Genomic DNA, 17,500 nt, shown 5'->3' with positions numbered 1-17,500 from the left:
GGAAAACCCTGTGTATGTTTCTGTTTTTATTTGATAACTCAATGATAATTTCTAAATAATGTTGTAAAATATGTTCTAATGATTGTTCTAATGAAACATAACAACCCATTCTTCAGTCACTGTTTCTACGTCCAGTTAAAAAAAACAAAGCTCAATTCCTCATTCACACACACACACACACACACACACACACACACACACACACACACACACACACACACACACACACAAATACATACACACACACACACACACACACACATACATACACACACGCACGCACGCACGGACTCACGCAATAAAACACACACAGACACACACAGACACACACAGACACACACACACACACATACATACACCCACACACAAAAACACACAAACGCTCCCTCCATGCCCCCCCCCCCTCCACATCCACACACTACCTCTCTCTATCTCCTCCCCTCATACTATTTCTCCTCGCAACTTAAAATCCCCATGCTCCACCACCACCTTCTCCCACCCCCCGCCGCCACCCCTACCCCCCCCCAACTCCTAAACCCCCCCCACACACACACACACACACACATTAATAAGGTGTCAGAATCTCACCAAGTCTGCGAGTCACAGAACATGCCCCACACTTCATCAGCAATGACTTGCTGGACGTCGATTATCAATGGGCGGGGATCCCTCTCCTGGCGTGTGATGCAGCCTCCCATGTTTCTTGTCGATCCCCTTTTACACTCGAATTTCAGCTCTGGAGATGAAGCTGGTGGTCTTCTGCAGAGCATCCACAGGTCCTTACAGCTTCAGAATCTCTTCGAGAGCCAAGTTTCTATCCTCAGGGTCTGGAGGTTCCTGCAGTCCTGTATGGACGTGGACCGTGTCTTGCTCTGCTTTTCCACAGGGGCATATGGGGGGAGGGCACGGCACGTAATTTCTTGCGCCGATGTTGTGTACCCTGTCCTCAGGCGGAAGATGGTCACTTGTTCAGCTGCCGGGATCTGTTCTGTGGCTTGGTCGTCTTGTGCAGAGATGCTATGCTCGTCTTTACCTCTGTTGGGCTTGTTTCAATGATACCTGGATCAGTGTCAGCATGCTTAGTTCAATGTAGCTGCATGACCCCTGTCTGAAATTTTGAGTCAGTGAAAACTGTGTCCAACTTGTCTCAAATCCACCAGTTATGTTTTAATGACACACTGAATCCCACTTGTAATGTTTGGTCTATTAAACTCTATGAAACCTGTCTAAAATCAAGCTCCCGTTTCTTATAATTTGTTGACCCCTGACTGAAATGTTGAGTCAGTGAAATTCGTGTCCAACTTGTCTCAAATCCACCAGTTATGTTTTAATGACACACTGAATCCCACTTGTAATGTTTGGTCTATTAAACTCTATGAAACCTGTCTAAAATCAAGCTCCCGTTTCTTATAATTTGTTGACCCCTGACTGAAATGTTGAGTCAGTGAAATTCGTGTCCAACTTGTCTCAAATCCACCAGTTATGTTTTAATGACACACTGAATCCCACTTGTAACTCTATGAAACCTGCCTGAAATCAAGCTCCCGTTTCTTATAATTTGTTGACCCCTGACTGAAATTTTGAGTAAAAGAAACTGTGTAAAACCTGTCTTGAACCAGTTGTTCGTGTTCCAATGACATACTGATGCACATATGTATTGTATGTTGACGAAACTGTGTCAAACCTGTCTAAAACCAACCACTCATGTTCTGTTCGACGATGTTTGACAAACAAGTAGAGTCATCGCCTGTATTATCTTTAACATTTTAGTGACACTAGATTTGTATATATCAGGGATTGGCTGGGGTTTTGTCCACTAGAGGTCCATTGACTAACTCAGCCATGAATCTGTCATTTTGCAAACCAATCAGTCAAGAAAAAAGACCTTTCCTTCCACCACGGGACTGCCGCAATTGTGCCTTACGGCAGTGAGTAGAAACTTCTGAAAGTTGTTCGCACACACACACACACACACACACACACACACACGCGCGCGCGCACACACACACACAGTGACACACACACATTGTTTCTTGTTGTGGGTAAAGCAGTTGACACAGGACGTCAGCTAAAGTTCTACAGGCAACGAAAGAGTTAAAATCGATGATATCCTCATGCAGTTTAGGGTCTCTTCAAATTTTATCACACTCAAATTAGGGAGCAAAATGTAAATGGCTACTGTTTGGACCACCCTGCACAGCAAAGGACTTTTTTTTTTTATTTCCCCACATTTTCTTTGACATTTACATAAAAAGGTACATATATATAAGTGGTCTCTAAAATATGTAATTTTCATTGGATTGCTGTCCTTCCCAGCGTCAAGACCAGAAGCATTGCAGAGTGCACTGAACATTTATCTGTCTTATTGATTTATTCAATGCACGTTTGGCAAAGCAGGAATTCAGCCATGACGGATCAATGCTTGCAGGTAAAACGGTATGCGGACAATACGAACCGACAGACAATAAATAAATCGGTGTCACAGAGAGAGAGAGAGAGAGAGAGAGAGAGAGAGAGAGAGAGAGAGAGAGAGAGAGAGAGAGAGAGAGAGAGAGAGAGAGAGAGAGAGAGAGAGAGAGAGAGAGAGAGAGAGAGACAGAGAGACAGACAGACAGACAGAGTGAGAGACAGACAGACAATCAGACAGTAAGGACGGACAAACAGACAGACAGACTTACCATCACACGCCTCATACATCGGTAATACATCCTGTCTAGCTGTGTGCCCCGTGTACCTGTCCACGCCTTACACTGCCGAAGGAAGAGTAGTACACCCTTGTGCTTTACTTCCTCAAACCGGGTGGCATACAAAAGCGGCGTATTTGATGGCATACCGCGCCCACAGGCGCAAGACACAATTTGTGTAATTACTTAATTTTGTTAACACATTAAGTCATAACAAATTCTAACCCTGCTGAGAAAGTAGACAGGATGTTGATTGTGGGTATGTTTCCAAGTGGAGTGATGGTTTTATCCCATGGGAAAGCCTGGCAACATCTGAGATGGTGAGCTGAAGAATGTACATGGGACGGACTTTGCCATTAATTGAAGTTCCGGTCCTTTAAATACTTTTTGGGGGGTGGCGGTTTACATGAAATCAGTGCATTGGTTTAAGCACAATTTATTCCGGAAATACAGGGTGACATGTGCATTCAGGTCCCCTATAATACGATTGGCTATTCTTCACTGTGATGCCGCTAATATTCCAGTCACACAGCGCTACGTCCTTACCACGACCATGCCGATCACGCCGATCTGAAAAAGTTATCAAATCGGGGCATATCGCCGTCAAAATCCAGCACATGGCAAATTTTAAAAAAAACAACATCACGACTGTACTGCGCCACGACCTGGCTACGCTCGTTTTGTGCAGTTAAAAAGAAGCGTAGGGAGAGCGTGCAGCTTCCCGACCTAGCAGATCCCATCCCGACCAAACCACGCTCTTGGAGATCCTCTCACGTTTGGCCCACGATTGGCCACGCTCTCGGACACTTTTACAGCGTAGTAGAAGCGGCGTCTATGTATGACTGGGGCATAAGCAGATCGTTTGACTTTAATGACCTCAGAACAACCGGATTAAAAGGACGGTTCGGTCTCCTCCTTTTGCAAAGGATGTGGTGTCAGTGGAGTCAAGCGGCCTAAAACATGATGTGCAGCTCTTGTTGAAGGATTAGCAGTAGGCTGTACAAGTTTGCAGGTGATGTCGAGTTTCTGTAGAGCATTTCCTAAATTTACCTGACTTTCCGTTAAAACTTCGTGTTAATCGTCATAGATTCGCCCAGGCTTTTACACTGGATGCGAGCATCCGTTCATCTGGACGGATACCGAAAATTGTCAACCTGCCTGCTTCTGTAGTGTTGTACACAGGGCCGGACCCAGGGGGGGGGGGGGGGGGTTCCAGGGGTTCCGGAACCCCACCCCTGGAAAAAGCATGTACCTTGCTTTGAGTGTTTGTTTTTTTTACTAGTTTTAGCACCAAAACAATGCTGCTCTTAACCCTCAAAACAAGGCCCAGAATGCACCAGATTGCACAGATTTTAACCGTTTTTCAAAAATTTTCCGGGGGAGCATGCCCCCGGACCTCCCTAGTTCGCGCTGTGGCTTCGCCACATCGCTGATTTGCCCCCCCAAAAAAGGAGGAACCCCCCCCCCCTTACAACTCATTTGGTCCGGCCCTGGTACATGATCGTGTACACTAGAAGAAATATATTTATCCTATATACGTTAGAGAGACCACCCATGTAATACAAAAAAACACCTTCTCTTCACACGTGTTTATATCATGTAAATGAGGTCGGGTCAAACTACGGTCTGGCGGGGTATTTCCCACTGCTAATGATGAACAAGTCACCGAGACAAACTTCATTCTCGAAACACTGTTGTTTCCTCTGTTAGAATTGTAAGAACTTACACGTGACTCGATAATTCGTTTTATGACGTCTTTTTGCTTTTGACGTCAGATAATTGACCTTGGCAGAGATCCAGGTTCCAGACGCGTCTTCTCTCTGAATACTACGACTCCATCTGGAAGTTTAAGGTAGAAGGCACGGAAGTACGGAATGTAGGATACAGAATACAGAAAACAGAACATTTTATTACCAAAGTTTGGGAATTCGTTCTGACAGACGCGGTTTTCACTCCGTTCACTCTAGCCAAGCACACCCAACATTCGCAGCTATACAAAGTAAATAAATTCAACATCAATTAAAACAAAACTTGACTAAATGTAAAAAACATACACTAACATTAACACCATAATCACTATATACCATCAAGCGTCAGTCACAGTCACACACACACACACACACACACACACACACACACACACACACACACACACACACACACACACTCACACACACACACACACAAACTCACACACACACACACACACACACACACACACACACACACACACCCACACCCACGCACTCAGTCACACACACACACACACATATACACGAGCTAGGTTTCCACTCGGGTTTTTTTTTTTAATTTATTGAAAAGCTCGGATTTTAATATAAATAAAACAACACTCGTGTACACATGGTATCAGACAGCAAGCCATGCAGCATTTTCTATGTTTACTTCAAGCTCCTGTGCCGAAACTGGAGGGCACACCAGTGATTACGACTAGGCCAAAAGTGTGAGTGAATATTTCTTCGTGTCTTGTGGCTTAGTTATCGATTTTTACCAATGAGCATTTAGGATTTGCACACCTCAGCATTTACCTGATGATAGTCCCAACTTTACTGCAGAAAAACTCTGGAAACTGTCCACGTTAGTTCAGCTTTAATCTAAGGTATGTTACTCAATGTTTAGTGGCATCAGGGATCCCACTAAAGAGAAATAGTGTTGTCTCCCTTTGAAGGTTTCTGGTTTTGGTTTAAACAATGTTTTATTAAATCAAACATGATACAAAAATACAACGATAAACAATAGGGACACGAACTCAAGCAAACGCTTATATTACGCGCCCTACGTAGTAGGAAAATAACGCAAATATGATGTCGGACAAGCAATACTTATCAATTGTTGAACTATCTACAAGAAGAGCATAGTTAAAGTAAATCAGAAAGAATAAGAAAAAGCTAGCAGGAGGAAGAGGGGGGAGGGTGGAGGAGGGAGGAGAAAACGGTAGGTACATATAAAAGATGAAGTTGGCAGCGCATATAAATAAGAATATACATAGTACATTACAAACCATAGTCTTGTGGCAAGTAAGCAGTAGCTCGCTAAATATACATTTGAACAATGCATATAAAATAAGGTTTGTTGGCTTGAATATGGTTACTGAGTCAAATCAACAGAAACGACCAGATTCATGGATAAACGATTGGACACTTTCAAAAACAAGCTTGTTAGTGCAAAGAGAAAGGTTTTCGCTACCATTTAACAATATTTCAACATGTCTGTAATTAACAGGAAGTGCGTTTATTGTAGACAGGCGAGCATCTACGTACAAAGGACAATGTGTCAAATAATGGTCAGCTGTTTCGTTCGGGTAGCCGCAAGCGCACTGTGGGTTTCCCTGTAGGTGGCGTTTACACATGTCAGAATTCAAATTACTCATGTTTAGGCGCATTCTGCAGTGGTGAATCTCTTCCAGTCTTTTACCACAGTAATAATAGGCAGGTACGTTATAATCAGGAGTAGATAAATAGCGTTTGAAATCGCTGATTGAGTTAGTTGTTTTGATGTTGTCTGGCAAGGTGTTCCACAGGACAGTAGTAGATGGTATAAAAGATCGACGGTATAATTCAGTTTTGCACATGGGGACTCTTCTTTCTAATGGTCTTCTATGATGGTAGGGGTTTCTGGTTTTAGTTTTCATCTCTTACCTTGCACTTTGGTGTGATCAAAGATTACTTGACCTTAAGAAAAAACGGATGTCATTAGGTTTGAAAATGTCATAGTATACAGCGGTACCCCCCTTTATAAGATCTCTCAAAATCTGAGAAAACTCATTGTCTCATATGGCTTTATCGGACCAGGTACGGATATATCCGCTCAGACTGTTAGCTTCAGTTGCTTCCTGTAACGTCCATCTAACGCCTGCATTTCAGCGTGCTGATACACAGTTACTACACAGTTACTACAATTGTAAGTGACCTGCAGCACAGCTGGTCTGGGCTAAAAAAAAACTTGGTCAACATAGGTGGGGTAGAGAGTGTTAAAATGGGGGTAGGTTTACAGAAGTTATGGGTCTTGTAATTGGTTTTGACTATAGCCAAGGCTTGCTACATGTAGCCTTTGTGATGACTGGTTTTCAGTGTTGATCTTTTAGTTTCAGGCCGATGACTGGATGTTTTGATATCGCTTCACGAGACTTGTTTGAATTTATTTTGTGAGTTTGATTGATGCACAAAAAAACACACACACACACACTTACGACAGGCTTGCACAATTAATTCTGTCCTTTGTGACGTAATTGACGAATGAGGTCAGCAGCTTTCTCAGCAACCATGATGACGGCAGCGTTGGTATTACCAGAGGGGATTGTGGGAAAGACAGAGGCGTCCACAACCCGGATACCTTTCAGACCGTGCACCCTGGCGGAGAGAAAGCGAACTCAATGAATACATGTGTCATATTGGACGTTTGATAGACTGTACAGTAAGTTGACGGAAAAAGTTAGTCAAGAGCGTTGGTCATTAGCACAGATACATGATACGCTAGTTATTTGATGACTTTGTGAGGTCGGAAAAGTGTTCGTGCTTCAGTATCAAATTCGTCTGCCATTATTGTATCTTTGAGTGTGCTTAAAGCGGTACAAACTATAGGGTTCTGCAATTTGACAGTTTTTAGAGGAAAACGACTGATTCTACTTTTTAATTTGTCTTAATTTTTTCAAAACTTATGATAAACTAGCAGAAAACTAAATGTTTAAAACATTGATTTTCCTTTCTGGTCACTACTGAAACTGTGTGGGTAGTAAAGCTTTAAGCTGATTTTGAAACCACGATTTCTTAAATACACAAACAGTATGATCGGCCTCAGATTTTTTTTTAAAGAGCTCAGTGCACCTTGCCAAGATGGTCTCTCTGCCAATTATCCCCTAAAGGAGAAAGGCCATCCAGAATTAGGCTTTTCTCAAGGTAAGGCCAAAAAAAAAATTGTCTGTTTCTGGTAACATGGCTAAAAAAAATAGGGTCGGTAGGTCGGGATTTTTTTTATTTTTTATTTTTTTATTTTTTTTTTTACCCCAAATGTAGACCAATAAAACTAACTTTAAAAATCGCGCAAAGAGACTGGATTCACTATACATAGAGACAAGACACTCAACACATTTACAAATCGTCAGCGGACTTTCGTTTTCACACGTTTTTGTTGTTCATTTTCTCACCCTGTCCTTTACCACCAAAAAAAAATAAAAAAAATTTGAGTTTGGAAAAAAAAAGTTTAGGGTCGGCGCCGAAATTTAGGGTCGGTCGGGTGACCAGAAACAGACAATTTTTTTTTTGGCCTAAGACTTGTTTTGGTTATAGCCAAAATGCCCCTTACCTTAAACTAGGAATTTCGCTGTCCTTAATAACACTTACATCAATCTGGGATTTTCTTCATCAAAATGCTACCATTACTTTAATTCGGCGAGAGATTTATTTCTCATGGTCAACTTTGTGTGCAGACTCTCCTCGGTGTCCGAACACCCCCGTGTGTACACACAAGCACAAGACCAAGTGCGCACGAAAAAAATCCTGTAATCCATGTCAGAGTTCGGTGGGTTATAGAAACACAAAAATACCCAGCAAGCTTCCTCCGAAAACGGCGTATGGCTGCCTAAATGGCGGGGTAAAAAACGGTCATACACGTAAAATTCCACACGTGCACAAAAAAAACCCACGAGTGTACGTGGGAGTTTCAGCCCACGAACGCAGAAGAAGAAGAAGAAGACTTCAATTTGGGATTTTATTTATGCAAATAATACCCTTACTTCATGTTAAGATTTTAAACAAACTGCACCATGGAGGCCTTCTTTAATTGAGCCCGAAATTGACTTCGCGAAGTCATTATATTTAGTCAAGTTTTGACTAAATATTTTAACATCGAGGGGGAATCGAAACGAGGGTCGTGGTGTATGTGCGTGTGTGCGTGTGTGTGTCTGTGTGTGTGTGTAGAGCGATTCAGACTAAACTACTGGACCGATCTTTATGAAATTTGACATGAGAGTTCCTGGGTATGAAATCCCCATACGTTTTTTTCATTTGTTTGATAAATGTCTTTGATGACGTCATATCCGGCTTTTTGTGAAAGTTGAGGCGGCACTGTCACGCCCTCATTTTTCAACCAAATTGGTTGAAATTTTGGTCAAGTAATCTTCGACGAAGCCCGGACTTCGGTATTGCATTTCAGCTTGGTGGCTTAAAAATTAATTGATGACTTTGGTCATTAAAAATCTAAAAATTGTAAAAAAAAAATAAAAATTTATAAAACGATCCAAATTTACGTTTATCTTTTTCTCCATCATTTGCTAATTCCAAAAACATATAAATATGTTATATTCGGATTAAAAACAAGCTCTGAAAATTAAATATATAAAAATTATTATCAAAATTAAATTGTCCAAATCAATTTAAAAACACTTTCATCTTATTCCTTGTCGGTTCCTGATTCCAAAAAACATATAGATATGATATGTTTGGATTAAAAACACGCTCAGAAAGTTAAAACAAAGAGAGGTACAGAAAAGCGTGCTATCCTTCTTAGCGCAACTACTACCCCGCTCTTCTTGTCAATTTCACTGCCTTTGCCATGAGCGGTGGACTGACGATGCTACGAGTATACGGTCTTGCTGAAAAATGGCATTGCGTTCAGTTTCATTCTGTGAGTTCGACAGCTACTTGACTAAATATTGTATTTTCGCCTTACGCGACTTGTTTTTTTTTTACCGAAAATTGAATGCCAAAGCCTCGTGCAACGCGTTTCGTGAGTTAGACTTTGCGAAGACGACTTCGCCCAATTAATATCACGCTTTATGTCAAGCTGGGATTACCGTTGTCAGAAATGAACCTTACCTCAAGGTGTGGTCGACGACAGCGCTGGGGTCAGAAGGAGCTCCCATCTTGCACGTGCCGGAGTAGTGGTAGACTGTGCGTGCGTTTCTCTTTACCATACAGCGCCAGTACTCCGCGTCAGACGTGTTGTACTTGCCACCTGCACTGCACGCACTGCTTGTGACGTCAGTAGGCTCCGCCCCCACCCCCTGAAGGCTGCGAGTGTGGATCAGCTTTTGGCAAAACGACACACCTGGGGTGAAACAAATTGTCAGAAACTGTATTACTCAAGGGAGGATAGTATGAGGTTCATTTGGTCGTGTCTTAAAGCTTTGCCTTTATGAAAGATATTATAATATACACACATGTATTTGATTTGATTTGATTTGATTTGATTTGATATAATAACAATAATAATAATAATATTCCACAGCTCGAAGCGCTTAAGTTACAGCTTTAGTCTTACAACAACATAATGCATAGTATATACAAATAATACATTTTGCATTCATAATGACTCAAAAATGGGAATATAACGGAAGGTTAAATCGTGGGACCTTCACAACATTCTGGAAGTGATGCGTCTGCTGCTAAACGCCCTCGATATTTACAATTTTTACATTGTTATATAATTGCTTGAATTTCTTAATCTCAACTTAAACATTTTTGCGCTTGATGTTGCTCAGAGACAAAGCAACCTTTCAAACCGTAACTGGTTCCCCGCAGATTAATTTATGAAAAAATGCTATTCCGTACACACATCAGTCATGCTGCTGATTTGGTATGTGTAGACGGGCGCAGTGGCGTGGTGGTAAGACGTCGGCCTCCTAATCGGGAGGTCGTGAGTTCGAATCCCGGTCGCTGGCCGCTGCCGCCTGGTGGGTTAAGAGTGGAGATTTGTCCGATCTCCCAGGTCAACTTATGTGCAGACCTGCTTAGTGACTTAACCCCCTTCGTGTGTACACGCAAGCACAAGACCAAGTGCGCACAGAAAAGATCCTGTAATCCATGTCGGAGTTCGGTGGGTTATGGAAACACGAAAATACCCAGCATGCCTACTCAACAAAAGCGGAGTGAGCTGACTATGCTCTCAGAGTATAGTGTGGGGAACCCAAATGGGCAAACGAGCTCACACGTAACCAGACAATTCGAAGAAGAAGGTACATGTATATGTCTCCAAGCAGAGAGATGACCTTATCCAATGTAAAAGCCTGGCGGAATCTGAGATGGTGAGCCGATTTGTTCACACGGGAAGGTGTGTGCCTACCGGCACGGTTGGCCTAGTGGTAAGGCGTCCGCCCCGTGAGCGGGAGGTCGTGGGTTCGAACCCCGGCCGGGTCATACCTAAGACTTTAAATTTGGCAATCTAGTGGCTGCTCCGCCTACCGTCTGGCATTATGGGGTTAGTGCTATGACTGGTTGGTCCGGTGTCAGAATAATGTGACTGGGTGAGACATGAAGCCTGTGCTGCGACTTCTGTCTTGTGTGTGGCGCACGTTATATGCCAAAGCAGCACCGCCCTGATATGGCCCTTCGTGGTCGGCTGGGCGTTAAGCAAACAAACAAACAAACAAAGGTGTGTGCCATTAACTCAGAGGTTTGAAGAGTCTGACAAGGGGTCTAGTTAGTAAGTGTCACCTCAAATAATACAGAATTCGAATACCAACTGCCTCACAACGTGTTATATGAATAAAGTCAAGGTCATCTAACCTCTGAGAAGTGTGTCAAGGTCATCAGGGTGGGTCAAGTAGCGGGGGTCAATGAGAGGGCCATGGAAGGGGTCAGATGTGTTCAGACGGACGGTTCCTCGACTCTGGGGTCTCAGCAAAACGGGCAGACAGACAAAGCCGTGTGTGACGTTGTCTCTCCTTGACACGTCTTTCAGCACCTGTGGATATGTACACACTTTTGGTTTTTAACAGAAACCGTCTGATTTTGTAAATACTTTTTTGTTACTTTTTTTCAAGTTTGTTATTACATGTTTTACAAGTTATTACAAGTTTTATCATTGTTCATACAAAAATACACACACAATCGTCTTAAGTCCAGTGAGAAAACTACATCTCATAACAGTAGAACTTAACCACAAAATAAGTAAATTTGCAAACGTTATGAAGAGCGAAAACTTTGCTGGAGTCAAAATCTTAAAACATAGATGTTCTTCAAAAATAGACTCTTAAAACACAGATTTCCCTCTACCACAGTGATTTTGCACAGTTTGATCATCCGGCAGAAACCGGCAAATTATTATAAAAAAATAGTTCTGCTGACACACATGCAATCCCGCTATGATAAGAAGAAAATAATCAGCTCTTGCATGTTCTCAACAAACAAACAAACAAACAAACAAAAAACGCCTGCCTGTTGTGTGTATCCGAAGGTTGCCATGATAGGAGACCTCCACACAGCAGAGAGAGTCAGTATCTGTATGTCAGGCCATTTCTGTTGCTGACTGCTTGCTGATGTGCTGACGAAAAATTGCACGTCTACTCCAACGTTAGCAAGTGGTCCTTCGAACAAAGAAAGATAAGATCAGATTTTACATAGTCCTGTGAGGTTACCCTGTAGGGACTGGGTGGCCGAGTGGTAACGCACTTGCGCTCGGAATCGAGAGGTTGCGTGTTCGACCCTGGGTCAGGCCGCTATTTTCTCCCCCCTTTCCTAACCTAGGTGGTGGGTTCAAGTGCTAGTCTTTCGGATGAGACGAAAAACCGAGGTCCCTTCGTGTACACTACATTGGGGGTGCACGTTAAAGATCCCACGATTGACAAAAGGGTCTTTTCTGGCAAAATTGTATAGGCATAGATAAAAATGTCCACCAAATACCCGTGTGACTTGGAATAATAGGCCGTGAAAAGTAGGATATGCGCCGAAATGGCTGCGATCTGCTGGCCGATGTGAATGCGTGATGTATTGTGTAAAAAATTCCATCTCACACGGCATAAATAAATCCCTGCGCCTTGAATATGTGCGCGATATAAATTGCATAAAAAAATAATATAAAAAAAAATCTCTGCGCTTAGAACTGTACCCACGGAATACGCGCGATATGAGCCTCATATTGATTGATTGATTGATACCCTCATTGGAATTCGGAATGCTTTCTCTCTCGGAGAAAGCGAGCTGCCAAACAGTATGGCACTTCCCTTTATTTTCTTTTTCTTGCGTGTATTTGTGTTTCCAAGCCCTGACACTTTCGTTGTAAACTTGGGTTCTTTATCGTGCGCACGCAATCACAAAGAGGTGTTCGAACGACCGAACACCGAGGAGAGTCTGCACAAAGTTGAATCTCGGAAATAAATCCCTCGCCGAGTGCGTTCGAAACCAGCGCCGATACTGACTGATCTATGTCTCCGCCCGAACAATGAAACAAACACATGCGGAAATAAAAATATTGAGACAATTTTGAAGCAAATAAAAAAAAATTCACCCTTTGATATTTATAAGACTGGGTCAATCAGGAGCAGTTCGTGTCTGAAAGTTTTATTCATAACAACATCTGATCACATAACAATAAAAACAGAGTCAAAAATCAATCTGAAAAAAAACATACCTCTACCAAACAGTTTTAGCTGGAGTGCGGTCCAAACTGAAGACCTGTCATTGTCCGTAAGGCTGATTGGCTGGTTTAGAGTCACCTGATAGTCGAAGAACAGGTGATCCTGCAAATTCTCTCCCACGGGCAGATCCGCTACCAGCGGTATCTGAAGACAGATGCAGTCACAAAATGATGCAACTTTAAGGTATAGTTCTCCAACTATCGAAGACAACCAGAGCTAGTTATGGTATGATTGAGGGGCCAGTATCTAACCATTTTAACACAAGATAGTACTAATCATCCTGGACAAGTTGTTTTTTTAAGCACTAAACAAAAGTTGCTCAATTTGTTTTAAAAAATGAAACAAAAAATATTCGTCCCTAAGTCGGACAATAGGGATTTATTCGTCACCCTCCCATCTCCCTCCCTATCCCAATTACAATGCGGGTAATAAAAACATTAACTACAAAAATCAAAGATTCAAGGTAGTCTCATAATCACTTGGGAGCGAGATGTTAGATATCTCATCTTCTCCAGGGCCACTGAACTATATGAGTGTGATGCCAATCTTCTGTCTCTCTCTCTCTCTCTCTCTCTCTCTCTCTCTCTCTCTCTCTCTCTCTCTCTCTCTCTCTCTCTGACTGTCTCTCTCTCTCCCTTTCTCTCTCTCTCTCTCTCTCTCTCTCTCTCTCTCTCTCTCTCTCTCTGTCGCTTCCTCTGTGTGTGTTTCTCTCTCTCTCTCTCTCTCTCTCTCTCTCTCTCTCTCTCTCTCTCTCTCTCTCTCTCTCTCTCTCTCTCTCTCTCTCTCTCTCTCTCTCTCTCTCTCTCTCTCTCTCTCTCTCTCTGCGCATTCCCCGGCTCAAAATAGGGTCAAGGGACCATTTCTAGATGAGCTGACTGGAAAGCTCTCGGAAAATCTTTCCCGCTTGTGGGCGTCAGACCCATTTAGTCCGCTAGCGTGCGAGACGCGCATTATGGGCACTATGTCATTTCAGCTCTCATTATCACAATAGTACACGATATGTGAATAGTGCAGTTTCTTATACCATGTTTGCAGTCGTCGCAGGGAATTCCAGAATACTTACGTCGAGGTCTCTGAGGTGCTGCTTTGGTCCTACCCCCGACAGCAGGAGGAGTTTGGAAGAGCCGAACGCACCAGCCGATAGAATGACCTCCCGCTTCGCACGGACCACTTCCTTCTGACTTCTTCGCACCATCTCCAGCCCGACAGCGACGTCCTTTTCAAACAGGACCTCAGCACAGCGAATGTTTAGATGTTAGACACTAAAGTTAGCTAGCTTCCCTTGTAAACCAAATAGCGATCACCGTAGATTGTTTAAGTCTTTTACAAGGAATAAAAGCATCCATCCACTTGTACACGTACACACAGTCGACAGTCTGGCTGCCTTCTGTGGCTAAAACTTCCATGCCAACATTCAAAATTAATTCAGCGGAGACCGCTTTAAAAAAATCACGACTGGCGTCAAACGTTGCGCTAAACACGGTGCAAGCCATGACTGCATTTATGACAGACAGACGGCACAAATATGAAGCTTATTACACCCGCAGTGTTTTTCATTTCATTTATGACGACAGCAAGATATAGGACCATCTTTTTCTGTTAAATCCACAGAACATGCACCTGTGGTGTGGTGTGGTGTGGTGTGGTGTGGTGTGGTGTGGTATTTTATTGGATTATAGTGGATTGTATACTGTCACATAGTTATTTATTCGTCAAAGTCGTCGGCCTCACTTTTGTCACAAAGGTATTGACGACCACATGCAAATTAGGTCGGGTCAGCACTGGGTGAAGAAACGCGCGTGACGTGCTCGACCTTTGACCTTGAACTGCTGTCTGCTGGGCGTAGCTTATGCCTGGAATAAAACAGAGGGGCGACTGAATAGTTGCCATTTCAAACGCAAAAAAAGAACTGTGAATAATAAAGATAATGAAAACATAGCAAAACATAGCAAGTAAACACGTGCACAAATGTTTATAAGTAACTTTATGAAAACAATATATATTCAGTATATTTTGAGATTCGCGCTCCACCGACACGCAGGCACGAACGCACATACACACACACACACACACACACACACACACACACACACACACACACACACACACACACTCACATACACACACGCACACACACTCACATACACACACGCACACGCACATACACACACACACACACACACACACACACATACAACAGTTTGATAAGCCCCTCCAACCACCCTCACCCCCCCCCCCCCCCCCAACCCACTATCACCACCATCACGTACCACATAAAGAAACCGTCAAGCCCCACCTTCTCCATCCCCACCATTATTGTCAACCACACCCAGTCCCATCTCTGCTGCAGCGTTGACCAAAACTTCGGACAATGGGATTCCTCCATTCACCACCTCCACTCGTAAAGGGCCTTCCTTGCCGTGATAGTCTGCACACAGCCACACACACACACACACACACACACACACACACACACACACACACACACAGACCCATACACACACACACACAGACCCACACACACACACACACACACACACACAAACACAGACACACACACGTACACACACACACACACACACACACGCACACACACACACACGCTCGCACGCACGCACGCACACACACACACATACACACACACACAGAGTTTCGTTATCACATGTGCGATCTGTCTAATGATTTATGAACACCTAAATTAGCTCCCACGTAAGACAAGGCATGGCAAAACCAGACAAGATAAAAACACACTCTTTTGATAACGAGACACGACCCCTTTTGCGGTTTTCACATTAAACCCAAATAAGAGAAATAGACCAGTTATCGTGCCTGTAATCTGTCTGGAGATCTATGAACAGTGAAATACTCTGACAAGACAAGACGAGAAAAAGACAAGACAAGGAAAAATGTGTATTAATAGAGGTAATTGATTTTTTTTAAATTGTACATCATTCTGTCTTTTTCACATTAAACCAACATTGACGAAGGGGTGTATTAAGGAGAACGAATTCATGTCAGCTAGTGAATTCTTGAAATAGGATCGTATGCGATTTCAGTTATAGTTTTTTTTACCTCTTCATAGCTGTACATAAATCGTAATCAGAATGTAGCACAGTACCTGCATCAACATGTTCAACATCCTGCATGTTCTCTGACATGATGAAGTAGGGCAGAACCTCGTTATAACTCCATCCTTCACAGCCCTGCGCCGCCCATTGGTCGTAGTCAAGGCGATGACCTCTGACGTACAGCATATAATTAATGCTGGATGACCCGCCAAGGACACGACCTGCAGAGCAATATATTCGCTGCAAGGAGAAAAATGACGATAAATCATGACAGATATTTTATGTTTTGGCCAAATGTCAAGGTCATGCGGACTTTTTTCTTGCTGGAAAATGATAAACAAAAAATAAAAACATAGAACAAGAAAAACAAATTGCCTCTAGAGTTGCACAGTTCGGTTTTGGGTTTGAATTGATGACAATATAAATCATAATCTAAGAACACCTTAAAGTTTGTATTAAAACGTTCAGTTGTTCAGCTCTTAAATACTCTGTTACCAAGGGTGGTCTTTAATGCTGGTACACTCTCCACATACTTTCAATGTTCTGGCTTCGTCCTAATTCTTAGTTCCCGACAGCAGCAATGAAACTTGCGCAAACAAAAACACACACCTTCTCTTTGAATCCCTCCATTCCATCCTGCGGGACAGTGACGTAATCCCAGTCAACGTCAGAGTGATGTAATGATGGAGCTGCCGCTGGTACACTGATGTCATCTCTTTCTCGGTCGTCACCACCGGCTTCTATTAATAGCACAGTGACGTCACTGTCTGCTGAAAGACGATTGGCCAGAACGCAGCCAGCAGACCCTGCTCCCACTGGAAGGAATAGTTACAAAAAAATCAGTTTTTACAAGAAAATAAATAAATAAATAAATAAACGAATAGATAAAAAATAAATAAATAATAAAATAAATCAATAAATAAATATATAAATAAAAACTTAAAGCATAGTCCGTAAATTCGTGTTGTTCACCTTAAACTTTAACACAAAATTAAACATACAGATACAACGACAGAAAACTCAAAACAAGTCACTTCACATTTAGCATCTTTTCAGTCAACACAATTTTCTGTGGGATTTAAAATCGCTGTCCATTAATTCCATCCTTCATTTTCCAGGTGTCATTTGTTTGTTTGTTTAACGCCCAGCCGACCACGAAGGGCCATATCAGGGCGGTGCTGCTTTGACATTTAACGTGCGCCACACACAAGACAGAAGTCGCAGCACAGGCTTCATGTCTCACCCAGTCACATTATTCTGACACCGGACCAACTAGATTGCCAATTTTAAAGTCTTAGGTATGACCCGGCCGGGGTTCGAACCCACGACCTCCCGATCACGGGGCGGACGCCTTACCACTAGGCCAACCGTGCCGGTCA

General features: G+C 42.8%; 2 protein-coding genes across 3 annotated transcripts in view; both read right to left on the bottom strand.

The window, feature by feature from the left end:
- Positions 1-2,820, bottom strand: part of LOC138945421 (uncharacterized) — an 11,156-nt gene extending 8,336 nt beyond the window's left edge. Inside the window, exons 1-2 of one of the 2 annotated variants that reach the window (XM_070316851.1) lie at positions 2,679-2,820; positions 589-1,108 (exon numbers count right to left, since the gene is read on the bottom strand). In XM_070316851.1, coding sequence (XP_070172952.1) covers positions 589-770 — 182 coding nt within the window. In that variant the 5' untranslated portion in view covers positions 771-1,108; positions 2,679-2,820. The remainder of the gene's footprint in view (positions 1-588; positions 1,109-2,678) is intronic. The other variant, XM_070316852.1, reaches the window with a different exon arrangement.
- A 2,558-nt stretch (positions 2,821-5,378) lies between these two features.
- Positions 5,379-17,500, bottom strand: part of LOC138945423 (L-sorbose 1-dehydrogenase-like) — a 15,691-nt gene continuing 3,569 nt past the window's right edge. Inside the window, exons 3-12 of the mRNA XM_070316853.1 lie at positions 16,731-16,936; positions 16,172-16,361; positions 15,350-15,481; positions 14,785-14,906; positions 14,117-14,284; positions 13,047-13,197; positions 11,855-12,003; positions 11,204-11,381; positions 9,515-9,746; positions 5,379-7,051 (exon numbers count right to left, since the gene is read on the bottom strand). Of these exons, the coding sequence (XP_070172954.1) occupies positions 6,907-7,051; positions 9,515-9,746; positions 11,204-11,381; positions 11,855-12,003; positions 13,047-13,197; positions 14,117-14,284; positions 14,785-14,906; positions 15,350-15,481; positions 16,172-16,361; positions 16,731-16,936 (1,673 nt within the window). The 3' untranslated portion in view covers positions 5,379-6,906. The remainder of the gene's footprint in view (positions 7,052-9,514; positions 9,747-11,203; positions 11,382-11,854; positions 12,004-13,046; positions 13,198-14,116; positions 14,285-14,784; positions 14,907-15,349; positions 15,482-16,171; positions 16,362-16,730; positions 16,937-17,500) is intronic.

Source organism: Littorina saxatilis, linkage group LG13 (genome assembly GCF_037325665.1).
Source record: "Littorina saxatilis isolate snail1 linkage group LG13, US_GU_Lsax_2.0, whole genome shotgun sequence".
NCBI lineage: Eukaryota > Metazoa > Mollusca > Gastropoda > Littorinimorpha > Littorinidae > Littorina > Littorina saxatilis.
The sequence above is the reverse complement of the archived record's forward strand: the minus strand, read 5'-3'. Positions and strand labels throughout refer to the sequence as shown.